General features: G+C 46.9%; 2 protein-coding genes across 3 annotated transcripts in view; both read left to right on the top strand.

The window, feature by feature from the left end:
* The window catches only part of SPECC1 (sperm antigen with calponin homology and coiled-coil domains 1), a 457476-nt gene extending 437344 nt beyond the window's left edge, over positions 1-20132 (top strand). Inside the window, exon 16 of one of the 2 annotated variants that reach the window (XM_055139258.1) lies at positions 19997-20132. In XM_055139258.1, coding sequence (XP_054995233.1) covers positions 19997-20002 — 6 coding nt within the window. In that variant the 3' untranslated portion in view covers positions 20003-20132. The remainder of the gene's footprint in view (positions 1-19996) is intronic. The other variant, XM_055139256.1, reaches the window with a different exon arrangement.
* On the top strand, positions 2354-21031 carry ADORA2B (adenosine A2b receptor). Its single transcript, XM_004616279.2, has 2 exons — positions 2354-2688; positions 19997-21031. Exons 1-2 carry the CDS (start codon positions 2354-2356, stop codon positions 20658-20660), a joined length of 999 nt encoding a protein of 332 aa, XP_004616336.1. The 3' UTR covers positions 20661-21031.
* Positions 21032-24495: the final 3464 nt, after the last annotated feature.

Raw genomic sequence — 24495 nt, 5'->3', positions numbered from 1 at the left:
AGGGGAATGGTCTATCAGGTGTGCTGTAGAATGCCATGTTAGTGAGGACTACAGGATCTTAGTGGAGCCCTGATTAAGAGCTCTGAGTAAGCGATGAAGTGAAGGTGGCTGGCAGGAGTTGCTTGCCTGAAGCACAGCCCTAGGGGAAAAGAGAAGCATAGTTCTGAAAGTCAAATCAGCAACGCTACTAATTAGGATGTAGCACAGATTCGTAGAATATCAGCACACTTCCTGGGTGAAGACAGTGAGTGATGAGTGATAAGATCTGTTAACTAGGGTCAAACAGGAAAGACACAGGTTTGGGGAGACTTGAAGATAAAATTTTTCTCGCATTATTGTTTTCCAATTGAGTAACATCAAAGCTTATACACTTTAGAGGTATGCTGTCACCACAAAACACCCACCAGCATAGTGATATCCTTCCATCACTGTCCACTGGACACTCTTAACTCCCTCTTCTGCTGCTCCTACAATGTCAATTCTGTAGTCTAGATCAACTGAAGCCATGAAAATTCAAAATGGAGTACCAAGTGACTGATGGATGACTTCCAGCTTCATCATAAACTCATTAAAAAAATTTAAAATCACACCCACCTTTGCTGTAAAAAGTTTACAGTTGCCATAGTAAATCTCTAAATATGTTTAGAATCTTGGCAACACCTTGGCCCCAAAATCCTTCTTCTTTGAAATTTAATAAATATTCTGTCCTTTATTATTTACCCTACTTCTGTACTTATTTAAGATAAGTCTGAATAGAAGCGGAACTCCTTTCTCTGGAGCACGCCCACACCCTAAGCTAAGCACACTATCTTACTTAGAAACATTCTCAGAGCTATAGCACTCCAACTCCTGAGCGTTTTCTAATAACCTTTTTACAAGTTTATTTCTAAGACTTAATTATTTCTCTGATTTTTTGCTGTGCCAGTCAGACTGCCCTGTTGAGGTCCCTTCAACAGCTGGAACAAGTCTTTCTGTTTCAGTGATGGCTGCTTTCACACTTCTGCATCAACGATTTAGGATTTAGGTTTGGCTTTTGTTTTCCATGCCACTAGGGTTAATCCTTAACACTTGAAGGCAAGTATCAGGGAATGTTTTATCCCGTGTTCAACATATGCCTCCAATTGGAAGTTCCCCCGCCCCGTTGTTTCTTGGGCCACACCCTACGATCCTCAGGCTTCCTCCTGGCTCTATGCTCAGGAATGACTTCTGGCCCTCTGGGTTGCGGGACTGAACCTGACTTGGCTGCGTGCAATGCAAGCACCCTTTCTGCAGTCCTCTCTCCAGGCCCCGAGTGCTATCAGTTTGGATGCCACATCTAAATTTTTGATTCATTTTAGGTTAACCTTTGTGCACGGTGTGATGGAGATTCAATTTCTTTCACTTGCATATGCCCATCCAGTTTTCCAAACAGCATTTGCTGAATAAACTTTCCTTTCTCCATCTTGAACTTTATTAGGGGCGGGGGTGGGGGTGGGTGGAGCTGAGCCACACCCAGCTGTGCCGGGAGGGTCACTCCTGGCCGTGCTCGGGGCAACTAATGTGTTGAGGGGGACTGAGCCGTGGTCGGCTACAGTCTTGCCCGCTGTACTACACCCTGGAGCCCCTTCCCCTATCTCATTTGACTTTTAAATTTGCTGAACTTAGGGGCCTCAGACTTTCCTGGTTGAGCCCAGCAATTTGCCGGGGCGCTTGGGGCTGGGTGGGGAGTTCCCGCCAGATGTGAAGCTCCGCGAGCTGGCTGCTCGGGTGGGAGCGGCGATCCCAGAGGGCTCCAGGATCGGGCACTGAAGTCTAGCGACGAGGAAGCGCAGCGGCGGCCGGTTGGGGTGGGCGAAGCAGGAAGCTGGCACCGAGGGAGGGGTGGGGTGACTCGGCGCCGCATCCGGGAGAGATCCTGGTGGTAGAGACCTCGGCAGGTGGGGGTGTGGCTCCGGGCGGGCCCCTCGGCTCCGCGCAGTGCCCGGGCCGGGACCTTCCTCTGCAGGTGCTTCCCGGGGACGGGAGGCCGTGCCCCTTCCCGACCCCGGGAAAGGCGGGAGACGAGGCGGTCACCCCCAGAGACGCGCCCACGGAGCTCGGGAGCTCGGGAAAGCGGGGTGGCTTGTCTCTGACGGACGCCGTGCCCACGCGGAGGGCGTGGGGCGCGCCCGCCCCGTCTGGCCGCGCGGTGCCTGCCCGAGCCCGCGGAGGCGGGGCGGGGCTCCCGGACAGGCGGGCGCGCCGGCCAATGGACGCCGCCGGCAGCCTGCGGCCCCGCCCCCGGCGGGCTCGGTCGCTGGGCGTCGCGGCTCCTCTGGCGCCCGGGCCGTGCCCGCGCCGTCCGGGAGCGACGGGCCGCGCCGCTGTCCCGGCCATGCCGCTGGAGGCGCAGGACGCGCTGTACGTGGCGCTGGAGCTGGCCATCGCCGCGCTCTCGGTGGCGGGAAACGTGTTGGTGTGCGCCGCGGTGGGCACGTCGAGCGCGCTACAGACGCCCACCAACTACTTCCTGGTGTCCCTGGCGGCGGCGGACGTGGCGGTGGGGCTGTTCGCCATCCCCTTTGCCATCACCATCAGCCTGGGCATCTGCACCGACTTCTACAGCTGCCTCTTCCTCGCCTGCTTCGTGCTGGTGCTCACCCAGAGCTCCATCTTCAGCCTGCTGGCCGTGGCCGTCGACCGCTACCTGGCCATCCGCGTCCCGCTCAGGTGAGCGAGCCCCGCCCAGCGTCCCCCCGGACCCTCTTCCTCCCTCCCGGGACCCCCGGCCCGGAGGGCGCCCCGGACCGGCGGCCGCTGCCCCGCCGCTCTTCTCGGGGCGCCCGATGTCCGGATCAGGGCATCCCCCGAGTGGTCACTCGAGGAGCTCCGTGACGCCCTGGAAACTCGGGGAAAGCACCACCCCGCGGCGGGGGAGACCCGGCGCCGGGCTTGCGAGGGCCATTCCTCCTCTGCGGCGAAACTCTTCCCTCCGGCCCCGCCGCCCGGCCCTGGCCGCCAGCCCGGGCCCCCGAGCACGGCCGCCCGTGAGTGTGCCCAGGGCCCGGGGCTCGTGCGGTCGGCGTGGACCCCACTCCCGACCCGGCGGCCCGGAGAGCTCGGCTCAGACGGAGACCTGGCCGGCGAGGGGAGGGAGGGGGCAGTCGCGGCAGGCGTGGGGAGCTTCCAGCCGGCCCGGGAAGGCGGCGGCTGGCCTGACAGGTTCCCTCTATGGACTTCGTGAAAGAACCGTGAGCTGCTAGTTTGCAAGACCACAGCGCTGCAGCCAAAGGCCTTCCTTCAACTTGTTTATCCTGTGATCCCTGCCCCTGCAGACTGGGACTTGCTCCCAACATTTCAGAAAAGGGAGAGAGGCCCTGTGCCTTCTCTCATCCTCCCAAGTCGGAGAATGTAGGATTCGGGGTTGAGGCGCCAGCAGTAGCATTCCAGCTGCAGCTGATCGAGTCCAAACCTTCAGGGGACCTGGCAGTGAGAGTTCGCCCCTGGTCTGGCCAGCTGTGGCATCTCCTAGTGGTGTGAGCTTGACATCTTTCAGGGGGTTGAACTGTGACAGGGAAACTGAGTTTCAGGGGTAGAAGGGAAGGAATATTTTTCAAGAATGAACTGTGTGAGGTGGTTTATATTCAGTTTAGAGCCTTTTTAATTTGTTTTTTGGGACCATACCCAGGGTGCTCATGCTGACTCCTGGCACTGTACTCAGGGATCACTCCTGGCGGAGCTTGGGAGAACTCCTGCTTACGGGGTGCCAGAGATTGAACCTGGGTTAGCTGTGCCCTGCTTGCTGTACTGTGCCTTGGGCTCACCTTTTTGTCCTTGTATGACTTATAGGGCGACATTGTTACCTGTCCCACACAGGAGATAGTGGGGGCTCCGGAGAGGAGAATCTTGATCATAATGGTGTGTCTGGAAGAGTGGCAGAGCCGGGACTTGAGCTCCGCTGGCCCTCGGGAGTGGACAGCAGCCTTAAAAGTGGGCAGAAAATGCACTGCAACTTTCTAGGGCAGATTCTGACCACTGTGGTGTGCTGTCTGAGAGAAATGCTATTGTGGCGTTGGTGGGGCGGGTGCTACCAGGGGCCTTCAGAGCAGGCAGAGACACATGCTGAAGCTGGTCCCTGTGGCTGTCTGTCCCCACAGGAGCCGGAGCCTCCTGTTGATTGAGTTTTCAGCCTGGGTCTTTTCATGTGTTTCTGTCCCTGGCATCTGACTAGGAGACCCTGGCTGGACAGTTGTGACAGAGCCCCGAGCTTTCCGAGGCCTGAGGCACACTTCCTCTCTCAGGGCTTTCTTCTCTCGTGTGGGTCTAGGATTGAATTCTTGGCCTTTCTGCATCCAGCGTAACAGTCACAGACCACCAGTCCAAGAAAACCTCTTGGGCTTGCTCCTGGCAAAGGCTTAGGGTGACCCTAAGGTCATTGGGAACTTCTGAAAGAATCCCATGCCCCATGAGCAGGAAGTTCTGCAGAACTTCTAAATCTGCTTGAACTGGCTTGTGCCAGGCAGGTCATGAAAAAAATGGGCGTGACTGTCAAGAAAGACATGACTCAGAGGCCTTCCTTTGCATTTGTGAAGTGCTGGTGGGCAAAGCTAGGTCTGGGGAGTATTGCTCACTAGCAAGATACCCAGAGCTTTGCTCGCCCTCTGACCTTCTTGGGTCCCCAAGAGCTGTGCATGTTGCAGACTTCCTCCACACTCCCACCCTGAGAAGGCACATCCTGCTCTATCCCCAGCCTTTGCTCTGTCCCCAGCTTGTGATCTGTCCACAGTTCTGGCACCTACCCTGTGCCTGTCCTTCAGAGCCCTGCTGGGTTGTGAGCTGGAAATGGAACTTCTTTCCTCAGCTCTTTCCTGCTTTTGGAGACGATGTGAGAGGCTAAAGGGCAGGATTTAGAGCCTCCCTGGGCACCCCGAGCAGCACCATGGGCTCAGTGGGGTGTGATTTCTGCATCAGTATCTTTAACTGTGAAATTCTGGCCCCATCTAAATGTGAGAACCTTCTGAGGTTGAGGGGGTCTCGAGGCTCTTTGGAGTCCTGGAATGCCACAGCAGGTGAGAGTACCTGGTTTGGGTGGGGTGTGTCTTCTCGGAAGGTGAGCACTTATGCCAGTGAGAGCAGGGAGCAAGGCACAAAGCTGGGGCATGGCTCTGGCTTGGCAGAAACAGGCCTGGGGCTGCCCTTTGTCTGCCCAGTTTCTGGATGTTTTTGGGAATGCAGGGCTCATGTGCCCTGGGCTCTGAGTGGGACCCCTGGGAACTGCCCCACTCAGGGCTTTGGGCCCTGCTAGCTATCCAAATGCCCCTCTGTGTACCAACAGCACAGAGATGGCAATGCGGCAGGAAGGGGGCACCATGGTCGCGCGCATGCCCCCAGATGAGCAGTGTGCTTCCGGCAAACTGCCTGTGATAGCGACTCACTCTGCTCAGGCCCTGCTCTGGCAGGGATCCCAGCAGGCCAGAGTGGTGGAGGGGTGGCGAGGTGCTTGCTGGTCCACAGCTGCCCCCTGCTTCACACTCACTTGCAGGCTCTTGTGGCAGAAGAGCGTCCTCCTCCTCAGTCTAATCCCATTCCCTGTGTGCCACACCCCGTGTTGGTTTTGGGTAACTGTGACTCAGCTGGTGTGGGGGCCTTCTGGACTCACTTTCCCAGGTGCTATGGTATTGAGCATCCCATGCACCAAGGTCTTCCCCAGGGGTGTTTGGTTAACTGGATGGAGTGAGTGTCAGGAGGTGGATCTGCGTAGCTGCTATGCCCCCGCCCCTGCAGGGTTCCTTTGGGGCAGGGAAGCCTTTCTTTCGGGTCTCACATGTCCAGTCTGTGAAGTCAGTGAGACTTTGTACTCTGGGGAAAAACTGGCCCCTATTTAGGTGAGTAAACAGTAGGATCAGTATTGGCAAGGGATACTGAGTGTTTTTCAAGATGTTTTTTTGTGACCTCAGCAGTGCTGAGGGGTTCTGAGGCCACTCTTTGACACACTGGCCTGGAGTATGGGCCTGCAGATGTGGCATTGCTCACCTGGTGGTGACAGGGCCGCCTGGTGGTGCTGGGGGTCAGGCTCAGCCTCCTCCACCGAGGGCACGTTTCTGTCCCTTTCAGCTGCCTCCAGATTAAAAAATCTTTTTGGATTTCCGTGGCACAAAATTCACCTTTAATGTTGTTTTGAAATATGGTTCCAAAGGAAAGGCCATCTAAACTACTCTCCCGGCTCTCCCATGCTCTTATTGTTGGATTCTGCCTTCTTCCACACCAGTCTTACCTTTCTCTTCCAGATCATTCGCATTGTAGTGAGTTGAATGGCATTCTCCTCTTCTCTCTTCCCAGCCCCCGGGCTTCCAAATATGCTCTTGTAATCCCTTAGAACCTGTGCAAATTGCCGTAAATGGCAAAAGAATGAATGTTGCCATGTATGGATCTTGAAAGGAGGAGTTTACCTTGGCTTATTTGGTGACCCCCAAGTGCAGTCACATGCTCATAAAATGGAAGGAGATTTTCTGTGTGTGAAGATCTGGAGAGATGCTGTTCCAGTCAGAGACTGCTATTGCTTTGCGCTAGGGGGCCCGGGAGATAGTATGACGGGTCAGTCTCTTGTTTTCCTTGTGGTCAACCCGGGTTCAATCCCCTTGTATCCCTTATTGTCCCCCGAACCTGCCAGCAGTGATCCCTGAGTGCAGAGCCAGGAGTAATCCCTGCACAGCGGGGTGTAACCCAAGAAGAAAAAAGTCTGGGCAGCCCCCAGACGCAGGAAGAAGCATGGAGCCAACATTCCCTCAGAGCCCCTGTCTGGCCCCAAGAAGCATGCGAGAAGATGTATTTTAAGCCACTGAGTGTGTGGTATTTTGTGAAAGTTGCTCCCACAAAACCACCCATTATATGTGTGTCCATCCCTGAACCACACACCTGCTCTTCTTATTGGTCCACTTCTTCATCTCCCTCCAGGGTAAACTTCTGGTTTGGTTTTCAGGGAATCCTCCCAAGAGAACTAGAACCTGGCTCCACTTGAGTTGCCATTGCTCTTGTCAGCTCACTCCTGTAGTGTCCTTAATGGAACCTGCTTCACTCTCTGAGGGCGGGGATCACATGCCCAGCTGCGCTTAGGGCTTCTCCTGGTGCGGTGCGTGGGCAGCACCTGGTGTGCTCGGTGACTGTGTGATGCTGGGACCCCAGCCCAGGACCGCCCGCCTGCAAGGCCAGTACTTTTCCACTGAGCTGCATCCCTGCCCTCTTTTGGTGGGATCTTCTGGTCACTTCTTAAACCTCATTGCAGTTGTCCTCTGAGCAGCTCTTTTTCTTTAGAAATAAAATCTTCATTTATAAGGACCACACAATACAGGATTCTTAATCTGCATAACTATGTGCAGTGCATTGCCATTTCCGGTCAGTACTAAAGTTTCCAGTACAATGAATTATCATAAAATATTTGTTGCTTCCTATTGTTAACTAAGTACTCAGACATGTGAACTCAGTTCCTGTGTGACATTTCCACAGGACAGATACAGCATGCTCCCTTCTGGGCCAGGCTGCTGTCAGTCCAGCCTCTGTCTTCGCCTCTTGTCCACTTACTGTGCTCAGGGCTTGGGACATGCTGCTGGTACAGAGATGCGGTCTAGATAGTTTTTCACACTGATTAGCAGCCGCTGTTTGGGAGCTGTTTTATGGTCTCTACACTTAGGTCCTTAATTTATCTGATCTTATGTTTTGGGGGGCGGGGTGGGGGACCTGGGTGGCTAGGGGCCACTCCTGTCTCTCTTCAGGAGCTGTTCCTGGCTCTGGGACCACAAGCAATGCTGGGATTTGATCCCTCATTGCAGCTACAGTGCATGCAGGGCAATTGCAGTTACCTCTCTTTGTCTCCCACCTATTCCCTTAACCTTTATACCTTATAGGGGCAGATATTTTTACCTCCCCCAATTCACTGACGAGGAAGCCAAAACCTTAGGGAGTTATGAGTAGTTCAGGTCACACAGAAACCTGGACGAAATCAGTCTGTTTTCCCAGGTATCCCTGACCAGCATGTGAACAACTGAAGAGAAAGGCTCCGGGAGGTCACCCCACACACTCTGTAATGAGTAATCCCTTCTGGTGCTGGGTGAATGAGGACACCAGCAAACTGTGGTTGGGATCCTTTTAAATGTACAGTACTTACTCATATGTTCATCGCAGCGTTATTTACAATAGCCAGAATCTGGAAAAAACCCGAGTGCCCTAGAACAGATGACTGGTTGAAGAAACTTTGGTACATCTATACAATCGAATACTATGCAGCTGTTAGAAAAAATGAGGTCATGAACTTTGCATATAAGTGGATCGGCATGGAAAGTATCTTGCTAAGTGAAATGAGTCAGAAAGAGAGAGACAGACATAGAAAGATTGCACTCATCTGTGGAATATAGAATAACAGAGTAGGAGACTAACACCCAAGAATAGTAGAAATAAGTACCAGGAGGTTTGCTCCATGACTTGGAAGCTGGCCTCACATGCTGGGAAAAAGGCAGCTCAGATAGAGAAGGAAACACCAAGTAAAATGTGGTTGGAGGCCATGCAGGGGAAGGGTGAAGCGGGCTGAATGTAGACTAGAGACTGAACACAATGGCCACTCAACACCTTTATTGCAAACCACAACACCTAATTAGAGAGAGAGAACAAAAGGGAATATCCTGCCACAGTGGCACAGTGGCAGGGGTGGGGGGGTGGGGAGAGATGGGATTGGGGGGTGGGTGGGAGGGATGCTGGGTTTATTGGTGGTGGAGAATGGGCACTGGTGAAGGGATGGGTTTTCGAACTTTGTATGAGGGAATCATGAGCACGAAAATGTATAAATCTGTAACTGTACCCTCACTGTGACTCACTAATAAATAAATTAAAAAAAATAAATGTACGGTGCTTAGATGTCAGTAGCTGCTGGGTATGATGGCTTGTGAGGAAAGCAAACAATACCCTGGCAAGTGCTTATATGCGTCATGGAATTTGACTATGAGTGCAAGGATCTGCCTCTTGTTTCCGTAGGGGAACTGAGGCTGTGCCTTTCCTTTCTTCCAGCCTTATTACTCCCTTTCAGAAACCAACTTTCAGACTTGACTATGCTTCTCTAAGAGCAGTACCAGGATGCATTCTTAGGGACCAGAGGATAGTGCAGTGGTGGGACTTTGCCTTGCATATGGCCAACTTGGGTTGATCCCTAGCATCCCATCTCAGGTTGTCCCTGAGAAACACCAGGAGTAATTTATGAGTGCAGAGCCAAAAATAACCCCTGAACATTGCTGGGTGTGTCTCCCCTTTTCCCCTTCCCCCCCCCCCAACAAAAGAGATGCATTCTTAATCTTTGAGGCTAACAAGATAGGTATACCACTGCTGGGAGCAGGAGCTTAATGGGAAATAGCAAGTCTGTTCTCTTTTTTTAAAAAATTATTTAAATATCATCGTTTACAAAATTGTTGCTAATATAGTTGTTATGGGCATTAAAATTATTTTATTTTATTTTTCATTTAATATCTGTGAGATAGACCATTACAAAGCTGTTCATGATTGGGTTTCAGTCATACAGTGATTCGACATTCATCCCTCCACCAGTGTACATTTCCCACCACCAATGTCCCTCATTTCCCTCCCATCATTCCCCTGTACACACCCCCCACCCTGTCAGCCTATTTCTATGCCAGTTTCCAAGTTGTGGGGCAGTCTTCCTGGTCCTTATCTCTACTGCTCTATCTCTACTACTCTTGGGTGTTAGTCTCTCATTCTTTTATTTTATATTCCACAGATGAGTGTGATCTTTCTATGTCTCTCTCTTTCTGACTCATTTCACTTAACATGATACTTTCCATGTTCATCCACTTATATGCAAATTTCATGACTTCACCTTTTCTAATGGCTGCATAGTATTCCATTGTGTAGATGTACCAAAGTTTCTTTAACTAGTCATCTGTTTTTGTTTTTTTAGGTACTCTGTTTTTTTCCAGACTTTGGCTATTATAAGCAGTGCTGCAATGAATATACAAATGCAGATGTCATTTCTACTATACCTTTTTGCCACTCCGGGATATATTCACAGGAGTGGTATTGCTGGGTCAAATGGGAGCTCAATTTCTAATTTTTTGAGAAGCGTCCATACTGTTTTCCAAAAGGGCTGAACCACCAGCAGTGAAGGAGAGTCCCTTTCTCCCCACATCTGCGCCAACACCAGTCACTTTTGTTCTTTTGTGGGCCAGTCTCTGTCCACCAAGCCTTTTAGAAGACAAAAAATAATTTATTTTATATTGCTTGTTACAACTAAGTGGCTTATGGAATTATCAAAAATAGTTCAGTAAAAGAAAATTTATGAGAACTGTTCTATTTCACCACTGTTGTTAAGTCCTTGTTTGAGGATTTACTAAACTGCTTGTTAGTTGAGTCTCCTGTGTCATTGTTTTTGTTAATTTTATTTGGTTCTGTATTACTTTTCTATCTAATTCAGTATACTCCTACTGGAATTCCAGTATAGTGGAATTTGGCTGTACAGTCCAGAAGCTCCAGGATCTATAGATGTAGAACTGGGCCAGTGAGTTGACATGATTGTGGCTGTGGAGTGAGCATGGCTGCTGGTGCTTCGGGAATATGGGGGGAATCTAGGAGGAAGCTGCTCACCTCCACTCTGACAAGACCCCAGACTTCTCAACCTGGATACTGGAATACTTGAAATTTTTGCAGTTTGGTGTCTCTGCAGAGATAATCGGTGAAGTGGTAGATTGAGTGATCCCTGAGTGCAGAGCCAGGAGTAACTAACCCCTGAGCTATGTCCCCTACACCAAATATAAAATATTTTAAAAAGGTAAATCATGATCTCTGGTTTTCGACTTTGCCTATCATAAGCAACCAGTTTTTTTGTTCTACAGAAGTTATGAACTGAATCCATTTAAACCATATGGTTACTTCACATTGTAAATAATTATGCCATTGCATGCTGTCCTATAATTATAAAACATTTGGTGAAGCTGTATTTCAGGAGGGTTTCTGCTCTAGTTCTGCAGTTTTCTGTTTCTGAAAACAGGATTATCTTTAATGGCATTTGTGTTTTACTTGTTTATTTCCCTGTGTGTCTATGTATGTATATGTGTGAGTTGTGGCCATACCTGGCAGCACTTGGGGACCACTCCCAACTCTGCATGGGACCCCTCCAAGCAGCCCTAGTGCTTAGGGGATCCTGCAGTGCAGAAACTGACCCTGGTCATCATGCAAAGCATGAGCTCAGCCCTTTATGCCATGGGCGCCAGCTCCTACTGGTGTATTCCTAATTCATCTCAGGATTTGGGAGTGTGATTAGAATGAGAAATGCACTCCTGGGGCTGTGCCTTAGGACAGGGCTTTAGGCCATTTGCCTTACATGTGGCCAGCCCTAGTTCTATCTCTAGCACCTGATATAGTCCCAGAACCCTGCCAGTAGTGATTCCTGAGTGTAGATCCAGCAGTCAGCCCTAAGGACACCTAGGTGTGGCCCAAAGGCAGAAAGAAAAAAAATTCTACTTGTGTATAATGAGGGAAATCTGCATAATCAAAATTCTTTCTCTTATCCCATCCCCTATCCCTTCAGTGTGGGGAGAAGGGACGGAGTGAGGGGATGATTGTTGAGCTCCACAGTTCCTCATTACTACTGCTCTTGGAAATCCCACTTGACCACTGTATCTGCTGGACTACAGCTCCTCTTCCTGGCGATCCTACTTCCATGCTGCATTCAGAGGATCCTGGATGCCTCTGCTTTCTACAGACCCACCAAAACCTCTGAATTGCTGGTATCATCTGCTTTTATTTATAGTAGGGTTTCTTTCCCTTCTTGTGTCTCTACTAGCAGGAATTATGACTTTCGAGGAGAGATAATTAGGTGCGATATGAAAGACTAAGGTAGGATTTCAATCAAGAGTTTGATATGATCAGATTTGCATTTTGAAATCTGAGACAGGAGAGATAGTACAGGATGGGAGGAAGGCATTTGCCAGCATGCAGCTGACTGGTTCTATCTCTTGGGCCACATGGTCCCACGTGGTACGGGCAATGCCTGGAAGTAGCCCATAAGCACCACTGGATTTGGTCTACACCCCCTCCTCCGTATTTCCCCCAAACCCAGAAAATGAAAACAGTTCTTATAGGCAGCAGGGAGGGTATCTTAGAGATGGTACTAGGTCATGTAGCCAGTTGTTTTTCCGAATGAGAAGAAAGACTAGCCATGGGAATGGAACCAGAGTCTGTGGGCACTTGAGGTGTGTTAGAATTGAATATCTGCACCAGAGAAGGTTCATGTCTGATGCTTGCCAAGGGATCTGTCTAGAGCAACACTCTGGAGCATTGAGTGTTGAGCCAGCAGAGAGCCTGCCTGGGAAAGAGTCCTTATTGAGCCCAGAAGCCACAGTCAGCAGATGATGGAGATGTAACTTGTCAGGGTCAGCAGAGGTGGGGGTCAGGGACTTGGGAACTGACTTGTGTGAATGGTGGTGCCTTGTCAGTGCTGTGAGTCCGCAGCACCAGAGAGAAGTGCTGGTGGATGAAAAGCTAGGGAATAGGTTCACGAGAACTTGCTGAGGGTCAAGGCTGTGACTCAGAGTTGGACTGCATGCCTCCTTGGGTTTGATCCCGAGCACCCCTCAAAAAAGGGAGGATTGCTGGGAAGATTGTGCAGTGGGAAAAGCATGTGAGTGACCCTGTTTATCCCAGATACCGTATATGTACCCTCAAGCACTGCCAGGGGTTACTTCTGAGCATAGAAGTAGGAAAAGCTGTTGAACATTGCCAGGTGTGCCAGCCCTCGCCCAAAAGAACTTGCCCACCCAGTTGGATGTTTGGTGTGAGGGAGAGAGGAGCCCAGGCTGACTCCCCATATCTGGGTGCCTGGGTGATGCCATCTGAAAGACCAGGTGAGCTGTCACCTACAGGTTACGGGACACTGTGTTGTTCCATCAGAGTTGGGGACTGGGAAGTCCTTCCATTTGACTGTACCAATTCCTGGCTATGTGCTTAAGGGTAACTCCTGGCAGTGCTTGGGTGACTATATGTGGTGTTGGATCCAACTGGGATCAGTGCATGGAAGGCAAATGCCTTACCTGCTATACTATCTGTCCAGCAGGTATTTTCCTACTACATGTTTATGCCTGTTGTTTCCTCAGTATCACCAGGACTCTGTCCAGTGATTGGTTTGTGACAATCAGGAGTGGACAGTATGTTGTGTGCATGCACGTGTTTATGTGTGAGTATGTACAGATGCATGTACACTACTGGCATTTAACCAGAATGTGCTAGATAAGCCTGAGAGGTCCATGGAGGGTGCACTCAGAATAGTGAGTGGAACAGCACGAGCCCCAAAGGAGACTGAGAGGAAGAGGTAAGAGGAAAACTAGACTGGCCTCTCCAACAGCAAAAGGGAGTGTTATAGGGAGAGATTAGCTGTGTCATAGAGGAGCAAATAATTCTCTCTGTGACACTGATACTTGATAACTAACATTTTCAGAAATCACTAGTAACCTGATCTCTTTAGTAGGAGGGACTTTGAAAATCAGAAAACAAATGTAGTATATAGTCACGTACAAATAGATATTTGATTCTATTTCACCAGTGTGGTCTGTGATTTCAGGAGGTGAGTCATTATGAAGTAGTGGGTTCTTTTGTTCGATTTTTTGAGTCTTTTTTTTCTTTTATTTTTGGGCCATATCTGGCAGTACTCAGGACTTACTCCTGACTCTGTGCTCAGGGATCACTCCTGACAAAGCTTAGAGGACCTTATAGGGCATGGGGATTAGACCCAAGTTGGCCCCATGTAAAGAAGTGTCTCCTACCTGCTGTACTATCTCTCTGACCCTATACTTTATATATATACTATACTACTTGTATATTTTTTCCCACAATTTTTTTTTCTTTTTTTGGGTCATACCTGGCAATGCACAGGGGTTACTCCTGGCTCTGCACTCAGGAATTACCCCTGGTGGTGCTCAGGGGACCATATGGGATGCTGGGAATCGAACCTGGGTTGGCCGCATGCAAGGCAAACACCCTACTCGCTGTGCTGTTGCTCCAGCCCCTTCCCACAATTTTTAAGTTGCACGAATAAAATGTTCAGATTCACAGATTGTTCATATTTTGCTTCTTAGTCCTTCTGGCTGAGAAGGCAGCCCCTGACTGGCAGGGCTTGTTGTCTGCCTAGCTTCATAGCCATCCCTGGCTCTCAACTTCTCTTTTCTCTCTATTGCTTGACAGCTAATTCAAGTTTTGCCAGGAGTTCATTTAATTTTGTCCCTGCATCTGCACCAACAGTGGTTGATCCTGTTCTTTTTGATCTGTGCCAGTCTGTGGTGTGAGATATCTTTGTTGTTTGATTTGCATCTCCCTGATGATTAGTGATGTAGAGTATTTTTTTTCAAGTGCCTTTTGGCCATTTTTATTTCTTCTTTGAGGAAGTTTCTGTTCATTTCTTTTCCCCATTTTTTTGGATAGGGTAGTATGTTTTTTTTTCTTGATAAATTGTACTAGAGTTTTATGTATCTTGGATATTAACCCTTTATCAGATGGCTGTTGGGTAAATAATTTTTCCCATTCTGCGGGCTGTCTTTGTATTGTGGTCTTCATCTCCTTTGAGGTGCATAAGCTTTTTAGTTTAATGTAGAACCAATTGTTTATTTTTGCTTACACTTGCTTGGTTAGTAACATTTCATCCTTAAAGATGCATTTAGCTTCAATCAATATCACTCGAGTTTGGGAGATGTGCTTTATTTTTAAAATTTTTTGTTTTATTGAATCATCTTGAGATAGAGCATTACAAAATTGTCCATGATTGCATTTCATTTATACAAAGTTCCAACACCCATCCATCCACCAGTATAATTTCCCAGCACCAATGTCCCCAGGTTCCCTCTCACCCCTTCAAGCCACTTCCCGCCCCCACCTGCCTCTATGGGAGGCCCTCTCTATCACACTCTTTCTCTCTCTCATTTTAGGCATTATGGTTTGTGATACAGATGTTGAAAGGTTGTAATCTATATCCTTTTATCTGCTTTCAGCACTCAGTTCTTGTCCAGAGTGATCATTTCCAACTAGTATTGTTCATAATGGACCCTCCTCTATCTTACCTGCCCTCCATCTCGCACACCATTGACCAACATCAATCAGTCCTCCTGGCCCTTGGATATTAGTTTCATACAGTTTTAAAAAATTTTCTTGTAATATCCCATAAATGAAGTCAGAAAGAGAGGAAGGTGTGCTTTTAATATTCATGGTGTCAGCTTGTAACCTGGCTGAATTACTTGCTAGATGGTTTAAGTTATCACTTTAGTGCTCTAGTTACAACACTTTGGAGGTTTTGAGTGCATGTCTTAATCCCATTTTCTCATGATTTTTTTCTGAGAACATGTGTACTGCTTATTGTGTAAGTTTTTATGTAGTTAGCCCAACTTAAGATTTGACTTACCAATCTTTTGGCTACAAATAAGTGATGTATTCAGCAAAAAACTGATTCTGAATTTTGGTCTTGGTGATATTCTGGTGATATTCTTGGTGGTATTCTGGTACTATCATGATCTTGGGCAGCAGAAGTGAGCCCCAGTGCCCAGGCTGTATCCGCTCAGAAAGGTAGACACCCAGTGCTCTGGGAGGCTCTATCTTGTCAGCATGTTTGAATTACATTATTTTCAAGTTATAATGGACTTAACAGTCAGAAAACACCTGCATTTACAAAGAAATGAAACATAAGCTAGATAAAATATAGGCATTACATAAACAATTTTGTGTAATGATAGCACTCCATGTAATTTTGCATTTATACCGTGCTTTTGTACATATCTTGTCTATTTTAAAGTCCCTAGCAGCAGCATAGAGGTGTGGCACCCAAACCAAAATAAATAAATAAAAATAAAATGGAAGTAAAAACCTTTTTGTACCTTCTCTTGATCATCTTCACAGGCTATTAACATTCATGAATTTGTGGATTTTTTTTAAATAATCTTGCAATCTACTTTCCCTTAGTACTGTTTTAGTAGAGTCTGGAGAGAGAGTTTAATGCGCCAGAGTGCATGCACTGGCTTTGATCATTGGCACTGCCTGATCCCACAGACACTGCCAGGAATAATCCTCAAGTATTGCTGGTGTGGAACAAACATTTTTTAAAAAAGTTACTGTTTTAGTAAATATTGGGGGTAAAGGATCCTCAGAATTATCCTTAGTTTTTCCTCTTCCCTCATCTATCCCATCTTTAGAACCTGTAGCTCTGCTTCCAGAGCATGCATCTACGTGCCACCACCATAACCAAGCCATCATTTTTTCCTCTGTTAACCTCTGGAGTTTCCTAACCGACCCAAAATGCACTCTCTTTGCCATAAATTTTGTAACATAAGTTAGTGCCTTTTCCTTGTTTAAAAGTTTCCCATTGCACTTTGAATAAAATCAAATTTCTTCACTTGGCCTATAAGCTGGTCCCCTTTTCATTTCACGTTCAGTCACATTTTCTTTTGTGTCCTCAGTAAAGTAAACTTCTTTCTTGTCTGAATACCTTTACTCATTCTGTTTTCTTTAGCTGGTATGTTCTCTCAGTTTTTATCTTTTTCAGTTCCTTCCCAAATATTTAGCTTTCTGCTTAAGAGAGGCCTTCTCTGACAGCCAAGGTGGTTCTGCTTTTCTTACCTGCTTCCTCATTATTTTTATTTGGCCAAGTTCATTCTGATTTATTATTACATATTTGCGAGTTTTCTTGTGTAATTCTTTTCTCTTTCACTGGTTTACAATTTCTGAGAGTTGTGACTAGTTTCAGTGTCTTGCAGAGGACATGTTGCCAGGGAAGAACTCTTTAAAAAAAATGACAAACCAGTAGGCTGTGATAGGCCTTCATAAAGAAAGCTCCAACCAGCTGTTCCCCTCATGGCATCAGGTACTTTAGCTTATTCAAGACAGTTTGACATCAAAGTTTCGAGGGACCCAGAAGCGTCAAGAATTCAGATGAGGGTAGCAAGGGATTAAACCCAGAGCTTTCAGTATACAAACTATGTTTGCATCTGCCACTTGAATCACATCCCTAGTGCTGGTGTTTTCACCCTTAGTTGAAATGCTCATATTCACCTAGTTGCTTTGAACTGGATACTACACTTACTCTGGCACCAGGGACCACAAACAGGGCCACTTGGATCATGCTTAGGCGTGGGGGTGGGGAATGATGCCAGGTACTGAACTGTGGCCAAGTGTGATGATCTACCACTGGGCTATTCCTGAGCCCAACAGAATCTTGTTTTAAAACTGAGGGAGGCTAGAGAGATAGTACAGTGGAGGGCACTCCCTTACACAAGGCCAACCCAGGTTTGATCCCCAGCATCCCATATGGTCCTCTAAGCCCGCCAGGAGTGATTCCTGAGCACCACCCCTTCCCCTCAAACACATCAAGGGCCCAGAGGATTAGCTCAGTGACTTAGGATACCTGCCTTGCAGGTGTAAGGTCACAGATCCAACCCCTGGTGCTGCTGTATGTGCCCAGGGCAATTGTAGAAGCTCTGCTGCCAGTTATTTCTAGCTATATTACATTTAGGTGTCACAGTGAAGAGGTGTTGTCCCAGGGAGTGCCACAGCTAAGATGTGTGGGCACCAAGGTCAGCAAGTGTGACCCTGTTGAGCCCTAGTGAGCACCACAACCAGAATGTGCATGAACACAACTAAAGAATGTTTTGCTCAGCAGGCACATGTGTAAGCACCACAGTTGGGCTGTGTGACTAACCTGGACAAGCACAGCCAAATGTGCATGCACCCAGGCATCACAGCCACAATGAATGGGAGGGAGAGGGAATAAATAACAGTAAAACAAGCTAGTTTAGAATCAGATCATGAATAAGGGACAGACTGATAATGGCTATATAAAGGACTGACTATGGCCCAGTGACGGTGCTCAACCTAGTACAAATGGACACGGTACAGCCTTGAGAAGCTGGCATTCTAGCTGAGGGGAAATGCAGCAGCCAGATGAATAGGCTCTGTGGCAGAGCCTGTATTGGGCCAAAGCCTGGGATTGGCCACCGTGACCTTATAGGGAATCAGCAAAGCAGTACTTTTGAGGCAGAAAGAGGTGTTTTGTTTGATGTGGAGGGAAACGTGAGTCAGTGGGAAATGTTGGTCAGAACTGCAGGTACTGGGTTGTAAGGCAGAGGCCTAAAGGGCTCTTTGGGCCTTGCTGAGAACATACATGCTTTATCCTGTTGCAAGGAAACACAACACTTTCCATGGACAGGTCTTAAGATTAATATGTATCAAATTAACATTCTCCAGTTTTCTTCCTAGAGATTACAGTAAGATTTGATCTTATTGACTCAATGTATTACACTGAATATTTATTATGGGTCTGTTATTAATAGCAGAGTTACAGTTTTTCTGTGTTTTATATATGGACGAGTTTACAATACCTAAAATGAATAATGTGATAGAATCACATTATGATCTATTGTCATATATGATCATATATGATCACATTATGATCACATTTGGATCTTACTGATCCAAAGTAAGATTCAGGGGGCAGGGCAGAATGTGCTTAAGAGGTGTAGCACATACTTAGTCTATATGAGGCCCCAAGTTCAGTTCCCATGCACTACATAGCCCTCCCACATTACCTGGTGTAGCCCTGCTATCCCCCAGGAACACTGGATATGGCCCCTATCTAAAAACAACAACAACAACAAAAAAACCCCAAAAAAACCCTTTTAAAATGAAATAGGTAGTTTAACTGTTTTCCAGAAGCTTAAAAAAATATATCAAAATCATTACTTTAAGGGGTCAGAGAGATAACTCTATGGGCTAGAGTGATGATTTATATGTAGGAGGCCAGGGTTTGGTCCTTAGTACCAGAGTGGTCCTTCCCACACTCTGGTAAATCTTGTTATTTTTGGGGAGACCAGTAGTCTCAGCCACTGGCCTGACTCGAGAGTTTCAGTCTTACTCCTCTTACTTTTAAGCGTCAGTTTACCCATGAGACTGCTTTAACGGACCTCTTTAAAGCCACTTGGGGCTGTGGAGACAGTCCAGGGCTCAGAACTCAAACCTCACATGCATCTCACCCCCACCATGCCTGAGTGTAGCCTGGCGGCCCCCAACACAACTGGGGTTGAGAAGCACAGCATAGCATTGAACATTTAACAGCAGGCAGACTGAGAATTGCCAGGAGTAGCCAGGGGGTCCCCGAGCACTGCTCCTCCTCCCAAACTCCCAAATCCTATAAGCCTTGCTCATCCTGGTCTTCATTCTCTGCATTTTCTTCATACTATCTGTATTTCCTTCAAATATGCTATATGGTTCACTAACTTAATGTCTCTTTCTCCTGTACCCTGTGGTGCTCAGGACTTCTGGCTCTGCTCAGGGATCACTCCTGAAAGGGCGTGGGGGGACCACATGGGGTGTGGAGGGATTGAATCTGGCTGGTTGTGTGCAATGCAAGCGCTCTACCTGTTGTACTATTGCTCCAGCCCTATAACATCTCTATTAGTCTGCATCCTGCTATGAAAATGTACTTTCCTTAAAAGTAGAGATTCTTTTTGTGTTCTGTTCACTTGTTTTCTCAGACACCGAGATCAGTGCTTTATTTAAGTGGTTTTCAACCATTTCTGTACCTGTGGACTGGTAGAAGTCCACAGACCAGCACCTGAAAAACATTGCCTTACGTATTACCCAGGCTCGAAGGCCAGTAGCTGTGACATTAGCAAGCACCCTTTAGGTCTTTCTTTTTTGGTAGTGGTTGAACCCAGGGTCTCAAGTTAGAGCACTCATCAAGTGCTCTAACATTGAGCTACATCCCTGGCCCCTTTCACTATTCTCAGGCTTATTTGCCACAACACAGGTGGATTTTACTAAGAATGAAAGCTTTCTAGTGTTTATTAGAGCAATATTGTTCAGACTAATTTGCATTTTTACTTTTGTGGGTGAAAGGTCATGGTGCCTTTATGGGGGAAACTTTAGGGCTTATTAGGGACCAAAGGCCATGGAAAAAACCTAGGTGTGGTTTTGGACTTTGCTTGTAGAGATAACAGATAATGTTCTTTTTGAACAGGTATAAGAGTCTGGTCACTGGGACCCGAGCAAGAAGAGTCATTGCTCTCCTCTGGGTCCTGGCCTTTGGCATTGGACTGACTCCATTCCTGGGGTGGAACAAGAAGGACAATACCAAAAACTGCACACAGCCTCTGGATGGAACCATCAATGAAAGCTGCTGCCTTGTGACGTGTCTTTTTGAAAATGTGGTCTCGATGAGCTATATGGTGTATTTCAATTTCTTCGGATGTGTCCTGCCCCCACTTCTCATCATGCTGGTGATCTATATCAAGATCTTCACAGTGGCCTGCAGGCAGCTTCAGCGCACTGAGCTGATGGACCACTCAAGGACCATCCTGCAGGGGGAGATCCATGCAGCCAAGTCTCTGGCCATGATTGTTGGAATTTTTGCTCTGTGCTGGCTACCAGTACATGCCATCAACTGTATTACTCATTTTCAGCCAGCTCAGGCTACTGCTAAACCCAAGTGGGCAATGAACATGGCCATTCTCCTGTCACATGCAAACTCTGTTGTTAATCCCATTGTCTATGCCTACCGGAACCAAGACTTTCGCTATACTTTTCACAAACTCGTTTCCAGGTATATTCTCTGTCAGACAGATATCCTCAAGAGTGGGACTGGGCAAGCCAGCACGCAGCCTTCTCTCAGTATGGGCCTATGACAGAGGCTCTAGCCTTTTCAAGAAGGCACAAATTTACCATAGACAAAAGGACAGGACATGCCTGGCAGATTCTCATTGTGATAGAGAGTTCCACCTCACAAGACTGCCTTTTGAGCACCGCCCTGGACTTACCACTATGTTGTTAATATGTACACATTATTAGTAGGCTTCAAGGGTTGGCAAATGTATTTATGGTTTATTTGGCTGCTCTTACTATGTGGAACATATTGATAGCTTGAACAGATTGTATAAGAGTCATTTATTTTAAAGCCTCTTACATGATAAAAAATGATGAACTATTTTACTGTGAAACACTGTGAACTATTGTAGTAGTTATATTTTTTAACTTAGAGGCAATAGAAAAATAAATGTTGGACATAAAAATACATGCTTGTTCCTCAGAGGGGACCAGGAAGATTGTAAGTATAATTCATCAATCATCTACTCCTTGAGTTAGGGAAATGAACTCAATGTTCTTATGTTCTTCTGAAGTAAAATAGCATCATATAGTAATTTCTGTAACATTCTTTTCCATATACAGAAAGCTATCCTAGATGAAGGAACTAGAGAAATGAGATTCCTTTTTTTTTATCAGATTCCCTTTTCCCTGTCTAGAGCTTACGAATTTTACTTCCCTTCTAAGTTGAAGTTTGGCCAAGTTGAGCCCAATTTTAGTGAAAATTTTATTAGATGAAAATGTCTAACTGTATTAGATAACGTTAAAATAATGCTTTTAAAAAAGGTTAGGGTGCTACTAGTGGTATCTTCTATGTTTTATCGCAAAGGATGCTTAAAAAAGTTTATACCCAATTCAAGTTTTCTAGGTAGTAAAAGTATTTAATAGGTCTTGTCACTCTTGATACAAAAAAAAGACTCTGCGAACCACAGAACAGTGCAGCATCTTGAAATTCTATACTGAATCCAGCACCTCAGGTTCTATAGCATGGGGCTGGGGCTTTCCTAAATTAAAAAAACCGTATGTTCACTGAATTACTACTTCAATTTCTTCTGCAATCTCCTAGCAAGAACCCTGCAAGTTTGTGAGTTCCTATAGACAGGGAATTGCTGTCCTTCTAGGGTCCTGTTCTGGCTCTGGACTGCTTTAATTAAGTTCTTGTTCTGTCTCATTTTTTCATTTGTCATTGCTCCTTTGCTCTCCTAATTGAACCCCATCTCTCTCCCTTCTAACACTCATCTCTTTTGCCTTTTCTTGCTCAGACTGAAAAACCCTAGTCTTTAGTTTCTTTCCAGGACCAAATTTTTAGCTTCTTTCTTCACTGGACCTATTAAAAAGCTCAGAAATACATGCAGAAAAATACTAGCACTTCCCTTGTATTGTGATGCCACTATTCTAAAAATAAGGCCTACTTGAACTATTTTAATGCCAACAATTTCAGATATCTGAAGCTTACTGAAACCACAATTCCTAAGTTTTCTTTATTCTTGCTTCTACTAGCCACATCTCTGTTCTGATCTTTCACTACTACAGAATAGTTTTCTTGGACCCAAAGAAAAGAACTAACACTCATCTAAACGTCATCTTAGTTTCATCTACCATTCCAATTAAAAAAAATTTTAATCATTTAACCTATTTGGAGTTAGAGATCTAACAGGGGTTAAAGTGCTTTCCTTTCATGTGGCTGATCTGGTTTGATTCCCAGCTTCACATGGTCTTCCAGCAATGATGGGAGCGACACCCAAGCCCAAAGCAGGGAGTAACTCCTTAGCACCGCTGAGTGTCACCCAAACACCACTCCCCTGTGCTGCCCAAAAAGAATCTAGGGGCTGGGATGATAGCTCAAAGGGTGCTCAACCCTAGTGCATGAACACCCAAAACACTCCTAGTCCGTGAGCAACAAGAAGTGTAGTCATGGTGGTCCCCCAAGTACTACCATATGTGGCTCTGATGGTTCCCCAAGACCTCTGTGCCAAGCAGTACCACATAACCAGGCCCAAGACTGAGGTTTCTACCCCACAAAGCTGAGCCTAGGAAAAAAAGTCACTAGTTGTGGATATATTAAGCTTTCAGTCTAAAAAATTTTTTTCAAATGTTTTTGGCTTGGAGCCATTTTCTGCAGTTCAAGGCTTACTCCTGGCTCTGTGCTCAGGGATGACTCCTGATGGGGCTTAGGGACCACATGTGGTGTTGGTGACTGAAGCTAGGTCAGCCATGTGCAAGGCAAGAACCTTTCCCACTGTAAGATCTCTCTGACCCCATGGCTTAAGAGTCTAAAGTACTGGAATCCATAAAAGAAAAATTTCACTCAAAGGATATAGAGGCTGATTCATGTATTTCAAGCAAAGACTTGTACAGAGCAACAGAGCATACAACATACTGGTTCTAGCTCAGTTATCAAGAAGTCTCTCAAAGATCTGTTTCACACTCTTTCTAGTGAATCAGGACAGATTACATTTTTTTTTTTATTGAATCACCATATGGAAAATTACAAAGTTCTCAGGCATATGTCTCAATTATACAATACTCAAACACCCATCCCTTCACCAGTGCCCATATTCCACCACCAAAAACCCCAATATACCTCCCCCCGCATGTGTGACTGATAAATTTCACTTCATTTTCTCTTCCTTGATTACATTCCATATTTCAACACAAAACTCACTATTGTTGTTGGAGTTTCTCCCCAAAAAAGACAGCCCTACTGCCAAGGAAGCATTTGATAATTAGTTTTCCATTGCTGAGAATGAAGAGATACGAAGTCCAGCTGTTCCAAGTACAGAACTTTTTTTTTTCCTCCTTCCTGCGCCACCAAGTTCATACTTGCTTAATAGTCCTCATAATATGGCTGACACCACACCGCCTGACAAGGGAATAAAAAACCGAGAAAGAAGGATATTCACAGTCTAGAGACATGGCTGCAAGCAGTTTCTGGAACCAAAAGTAGTCAACTAGACAATCGGCCTCCGGATTCTGGTCCATCAGCAGCAAAGCGGCCACACAAAAGTGTGGCCACCCGGGTGGAATCTTGGCGTAGTGTGTGCTGGTATTGGCCCTGGCCCGAGACTGCCCAAGCGTCCCACTGTTCCAAGTACATTTCCCCCGTCCTGTGCCACCAAGTTCATGCCTGCTTAATAGACATCATAATATGGCAGACGCCATGCTGTGTTTCTCCCCGAAAAGGGAAAAGAACCGAGAAAGAAGGATATTTCCTATCCTTGGCTGGTGTGGGGATAGGGCTTAGTTCACAGTCTAGAGAAATGGCTGCTACTTTGATTACCTTCAATATTTCAACAAAAAACTATTATTGTTTTGAGTTTCCCCCCAAAGTCAGACCTGCTAAAAAGGAACCGTTTCACATTGCTGACAATGAAGAGATATTAGGTTTTGGATTTCTGTATAAAGTCCAGGGAAAATTCTGCCAGAAATTGCATCACTGCAAGCTTTTACTTCCCTTTTGTGGTGCTCATAAGATGGAAAAGCTGGAGAGAGAAACCCTTGTCCGCTGGCGCCGCATGGGGCAGTGGCTCAGTTCAGTCTGGAGGCATTTTTGCGAGCTCTCATGTCCAAAGTAGTTCAGTTGGCCTCTGGGATCGTGCTCGTGCAGCAGCGGAGAGGCCATACACGTGTGGCTGCTGTGCTTAAATATTGGCAGAGGGTGGGTGGGGCTGGTACCCCCGCCACCTGGGATCTCTCGCGTGTCCTGTGGCAGCCGGGCTGGTACCTCCATTTTGTGTTCAAAAAGCGGCAGTCGCCATGCTGTGCCCAGGAAGGAAGGGTTGAGACAGAGAAACCCTTGCCCGCTGGCGCCGCATGGGGCAGTGGCTCAGTTCACAGTCTGGAGGCATTTTTGCGAACTCTCATGTCCAAAGTAGTTCA

Source organism: Sorex araneus, chromosome 5, assembly GCF_027595985.1.
Source record: "Sorex araneus isolate mSorAra2 chromosome 5, mSorAra2.pri, whole genome shotgun sequence".
Lineage (NCBI taxonomy): Eukaryota > Metazoa > Chordata > Mammalia > Eulipotyphla > Soricidae > Sorex > Sorex araneus.
Note: the sequence above shows the minus strand (reverse complement) of the source record. Positions and strands in the feature narration are given on the sequence as shown.